Consider the following 5,860-nt stretch of genomic DNA (forward strand, 5'->3'; position numbering starts at 1 on the left):
GAGCCATGTCTTCAATTTTTAAAAAGAAAATTAGCTGGGTATGGTAATGCATGCCTGTAGTTCCAGCTACTCTGAGCTGAAGCAGAAGGATTGCTTGATAGCCCAGGAGTTGGAGGCTGCAATGAGCATTGATTACACCACTGCATCCAACCTGGGTGGTAGAACAAGACCCTCTCAAAAACAGAAAGGAAGAAAGAAAGAAAAAAGAATGCTGTATGAATGGAATCATACAATATGATGATAAACCTTATAGGATTAGCTTTTCTCAGCAAAATTCTTCAGAGAGATTCATCCAGTTTGGTGTGTGTATCCAGAGCTCATTCATTGTTATTGCTGGGTAATAGTCTGTGGTATGGATATAGTACTATTTGGTTATTAATAGCTTTTGTCTATAAGAAACAAAGCTCCTTATAGATTTTTGTGTGGATGTATGTCTTTATTTCTCTATGATAAATGCCCAAGAGTGTAATTACTGGCATTTTTCTTCTTCTAAAATAATTGTTTTGTGTGTGTTTCCCAGAATATAGGTAATTTGATTTTTGCGTATTTGCATGGAGATCAGATATCTCACACCAACATATATATTTCAACCACTGGGGGATACAGTTTTAAGAAGTATACCCATGAAAAACAGGTATGTTAAATGGGGTAAAAAAATGAAAATAAAAATATGTGTACCATGTTATTGTAGTAATGAGCTATCCAGAGGTGAACAGGGATTTTCCCCCTTTGAGAGTCCATCTGGCTATAAGGATAGGGAACATTCCAGGTCAAGGGAGATGGCTCAGTACTCTAAGAAATTAGAAGAGAGGCAAAAGGTTTTACGTCAAGTAAAATCCTGACACAATTTAGGGAGGTTTTTAAAAAAGCTAGTGCCCTAATAAAGACTGCATGTTTATTTATACATGCAGCCACATGCACACCTAAGTATTAGTTCCAGCAGGTGCTATCAGCATGCCCATTATAAGAGAACTGTGGTGAGTTGAATGTGTCCCCTAAAAATTTATGTCCATCTAGAACCTCAGAATGTATCATCTTAGTCTGTTTGTCCTGCTATAACAAAATATCTAAGACTAGGTAATATATTAAGAACAGAAATTTGGCTGGGCATAGCAGCTTATACTTCTAATCTCAGCACTTTAGGAAGCTGTGGCAGCCTGTGGGATTGCTTGAGCCCAGAAGTTGGAGGCTGCTGTGAGGTATGATTGTGCCACTGCACTTCAGCCTAGGTGACAGAGTAAAATCCCATCTCTTTTTTTTTTCTTTTGTTGAGATAGTCTTACTTTGTTGCCCAGGCTAGGGTGCTGTGGCATCAGCCTAGCTCACAGCAGCCTCACACTGAAGCAATCCTCCTGCCTCAGCCTCCCAAGTAGCTGGGACTACAGGTACCTACCACATGCCTGGAGTTGGAGGTGCACACCAACACATGCAGCTAAGTTTTGTATTTTTTTGTAGAGACGAGGGTCTCACCCTTGCTCAGGCTACTCTCAAACTCCTGAGCTCAAGGGATCCTCCCACCTCAGCTTCCCAGAGTGCTAGGATTATAGGTGTGGGCCACCATGCCAAGCTCTAACTCTGTAATTTTATCTTTTCAAATTTTAACTCTTCTATTCTTAGTAGAAATGGGGTCTCAATCTTGCTCAGGCTTATCTCGTATTCCTGAGCTCAAGTGATCTTCCCACCATGGCCTCCAGAGTGCTAGAATTACAGGCATGGGCCACTGTGCCCAGCTGAAATCCCATCTCTTAAAAAAGAAGAGGAAAAGGAGGAAGAAGAAGGAGGAGGAGAAGGAAGAATAAGAAGCGGCAGGCGTGGTGGATCATGCCTATAATCCTAGCACTTTGGGAGGCTGAGGTGAGTGAATTGCTTGAACTCACAAGTTAGAGACCAGCCTGAGCAAGAGCAAGACCCCATCTCTGAAAAATAACTGGGTGATACACCAAGGCTGGAGGGTTCGAAACCAGCCCAGGACAGCTAAACAACAATGACAACTGCAACAAAAAATAGGTGGGTGTTGTGGCAGGTGCCTGTTGTCTCAGCTACTTGGGAGGCTGAGACAGGAGAATCGCTTAAGTCCAAGAATTTTTTATTTTTTATTTTTTTGAGAAGCAACAGATTTTTATTTTTTATTTTTTTCAAATCTTTTAATTATAAATTTATTTTTAAATAATTTCTTTTTTATTAAATCATAGTTGTGTACATTAATACTTTAATGGGGTACAGTGTTCTCCTTAATAAAGTATCACAAGAATGGAGAACCAAGAATCCAATGTACTTAATTTTTTTTGAGACAGAGCCTCAAGTTGCTGCCTTGGGTAGAGTGCTGTGGCATCACAGCTCACAGAACTTCCAACTCCTGGGCTCAAGCGATTCTCCTGCCTCCGCCTCCCAAGTAGCTGGGACTACAGGCGCTGACCGCAACACCCGGCTATTTTTGGTTGCAGCCGTCATTGTTGTTTGGCAGGCCTGGGCTGGATTCGAACTCACCAGCTCAGGTGTATGTGGCTGGCACCTTAGCCGCTTGAGCCACAGGCGCCGAGCCACAATGTACTTCATTATTATTATTATCTTTTTTTAGAGACAGAGTTCCACTCAGTTGCCCTTGGTAGAGTGCTGTCGTGTTGCAGCTCACAGCAACCTCACACCAACCTCTTGGATTTAGGTGATTCTCTTGCCTCAGCCTCCCAAGTAGCTGGAACTACAGGCGCCTGCCACAATGCACGGCTATTTTTTGTTGCAGTTTGGCTGGGGCCGGGTTTGAACATGGCCAGGCCCTACTCACTGAGCCACAGGTGCCACCACCAATGTACTTAATTCTAACAGGAAACTGGTAGATGTTCTATTTTACACACCACATAAGAGAAAAACGCAAAACAATTCAAGGTGGGGGGTGGGCAGGGGAATGATGAAGAGGGGAGGGAAGGGCATTCCCACTTAATGGGCACAATGTTAGGGTTGATGGCACACCTCTTCTGGGCAGGAAACAATTATAAGAGGGATATTACCTAACAAATGCAAAGATTGTAACCTAATTCTTTGTACCCTCAATTAACCTGAAACAAACAAAATCACACAAAAAAACTTTAGCTTATCAAATAATCTGGGGTTAGATTTACAATTATGCATATGCTTATAAGATTGGTTCATATGCAGTATTTTCTGTTTGTTTCCTAGGAAGAGTTACTAGGGGTTTTGGGTGGAATCTACCACCTTCACTCTGTGTCAGAGGTTGGGCTGCTTGTCATTGATGGAGAAAAGGTAAGTAATTTTGCACTGGAATGGACTAGTTAAATGACCTTCTCTAGACAAGGTTTTTTTTTTTTTTTTAATTAAAAAATTTCTGGCTCAGCAGCTGTAGCTCAGCCAGCCACATACAATGGAGCTGGCGGGTTCAAATCCAACCCAGGCCTGCCAAACAACAATAGCAACTACAACCAAAAAATTCTACCCAGGGCAACAGCTTGAGACTCTGTCTCAAAAAAAAAAAAGACCTTCAAAAAAAAATTTCTTTTTTGAGACAGGCTGTTACTCAGGCTGGAGTACAGTGGTATTATCGTAATTCTTTGCAGCCTTGAGCTCTTGGGCTCTCCGGCTCAAGCATTCCTCCTGCCCAGCCTCCTGAGTAGCTGACACCACAGGCACATTCCAGTATGCCTGCTTAATTTTTAAAAAAGTTTTTAGAAACAGGGTTTCCCTTTATTGCCCAAGCTGATCTTAAACTCCTAACATAGTCTCACTATGTCACCCTGGTGACGTCACAGCTCACAGCAACCTCAAGCTCTTGGACTTAAGTGATTCTCTTGCCTAAGCCTCCCAAGTAGCTGGGACTATTGTGCCGCCCACAATGCCTGACTATTTTTTGGTTATAGTTGTCATTGTTGTTTGGCAGGCCCAGTGTATGTGGTTGGCACCCTAGCTGCTGAGCTACAGGTGTTGAGCCACTCACTTAGCTTTTCATGTCTGAAATCTATCTAGGTTTTCATTCACCTATCCATCCATGTATCCATCCATTTAGATGAACTGATAAATATCTATTTGTACATCCACCTATCCACACACCCATCCTTCTACTCACTCACCTACCCCTCCCTCCCCCATTCATCTGCTTATCAGTCATGCGTACAGCACTTTTTACTTGGTGTCTACTAGTTGCTTAGGTGTCTCCTAGTTGCGCTCAGCACTGTGCTAAGCACCAGGGATAAAATACAAATCTGGTGCAAATACCACTGATGGTGTAAAGATCATTTTAGGCCTGGAGCTATGGCTCACACCTGTAATCCTAGCACTCTGGAAGGCTAAGGCAGGAGGATATCTTAAGCTCAGGAGTTAAGAGAGCAGCCTGAGCAAAAGCAAGACTTCTGCCTCTACTAAAAACAGAAAAAATTAGTTGGGCATGGTGATACCCATAGTCCCAGCTACTCTGGAGGCTAAGGCAGGAGGATCACTTGAACCCAGGAGTCTGAGGTTGCTGTGAGTAGGCTAAGGCCATGGCAGTCAAACCTGGGCAACAGAGCAAGATTCTGTCTCAAAAAAAAAAAAATAATTTTAAATCCCTCATGTCAAACTTTTTTTTTTTCTTTTTGGAGACACTGTGCCCAGCATATCAAACACTGTTTTTAAAAAAGTCTTTTAATTTGTATCCAAAAATTAGAACAAAGAACCTGTGATTTTACAGATATTAGGCAAAGACTAAGTTGAGAAGATGATTCAGTTGATGTAAACTTAAGTTGAAGGAAAAAAAAGGTTGTTTTTTTTTTTTGAGACAGAGTCTCACTATGTCGCCCTTGGTAGAGTGCTATGGTGTCACAGCTCACAACAACCTCAAACTCTTGGGCTTAAGTGATTCTCTTGCCTCAGCCTCCTAAATAGCTGGAACTATAGGTGTCCACTACAATCCCCGTCTATTTTGTTATTGTTGTTGTTGCTGTTGTTTAGCTGGCCCAGGCTGGGTTCAAACCCACCACCCTCACATATGTGGCTGGTACTGTAAGCACTGTGCTATGGGCATCGAGCCTGAAGGAAAAACTATATATTTTTTATTGTTAGGGATTCATTGAGGGTGCAAGAAACCAGGGTACACTGATTGCATTTGTTAGGTAAAGTCCCTCTTACAATCATATCTTGCCCCCCAAAGGTGTGGTATGTACCAAGACCCCACTCCCTCCCTCCTTCCCTCTCTCTGCTCTTCCTTTTCCCCACTCCTCCCTCCTTTTTTCTCTCTCTGCTCTCCCCTTGCCCCATCCCTACCATGTCGTTAATTATCATTAATTGTCCTCATATCAAAATTGAGTACATGGGATTCATGCTCCTCCATTCTTGTGATGTTTTTCTAAGAATAATGTGTTCCACTTCCATCAAGGTTAATACAAAGGCTATAAAGTCTCCATTTTTTTAAATGGCTGAATAGTATTCCATGGTGTACATATACCACAGCTGGTTAATCCATTCCTGGGTTGGTGGGCATTTAGGTTGTTTCCACATTTTGGTGATTGTAAATTGAGCTGCAGTAAACAGTCTAGTGCAAGTGTCCTTATGATAAAAGGACTTTTTTCCTTCTGGGCAGATATTTAGTAATGGGATTGCAGGGTCAAATGGGAGGTCTAGCTTGAGTTCTTTGAGGGTTCTCCGTACTTCCTTCCACAAAAGTTGTATTAGTTTGCAGTCCCACCAGCAGTGTAAAAGTGTTCCCTGCTCTCCACATCCATGCCGGCATCTGCAGTTTTTGAGATTTTGTGATGTGGACCATTCTCACTGGGGTTAGATGGTATCTCAGGGTGGTTTTGATTTGCATTTCTCTAATAATTAGGGATGATGAGCATTTTTTCATATGTTTTTTAGCCATTTGTCTGTCTTTTTTTTT

General features: G+C 42.1%; 1 protein-coding gene across 1 annotated transcript in view; it reads left to right on the top strand.

Moving 5' to 3' along the window:
* CATSPERD (cation channel sperm associated auxiliary subunit delta) overlaps nucleotides 1–5,860 on the top strand; it is a gene marked incomplete at its 5' end in the record, with an annotated part of 92,782 nt that overhangs the window by 20,870 nt on the left and 66,052 nt on the right. Inside the window, 2 exons of the mRNA XM_023516247.1 lie at nucleotides 521–634; nucleotides 3,175–3,258. Of these exons, the coding sequence (XP_023372015.1) occupies nucleotides 521–634; nucleotides 3,175–3,258 (198 nt within the window). The remainder of the gene's footprint in view (nucleotides 1–520; nucleotides 635–3,174; nucleotides 3,259–5,860) is intronic.

This window comes from Otolemur garnettii, unplaced genomic scaffold, assembly GCF_000181295.1.
Source record: "Otolemur garnettii isolate 467f Iridium unplaced genomic scaffold, OtoGar3 scaffold00088, whole genome shotgun sequence".
NCBI classification, from domain to species: Eukaryota; Metazoa; Chordata; class Mammalia; order Primates; family Galagidae; genus Otolemur; species Otolemur garnettii.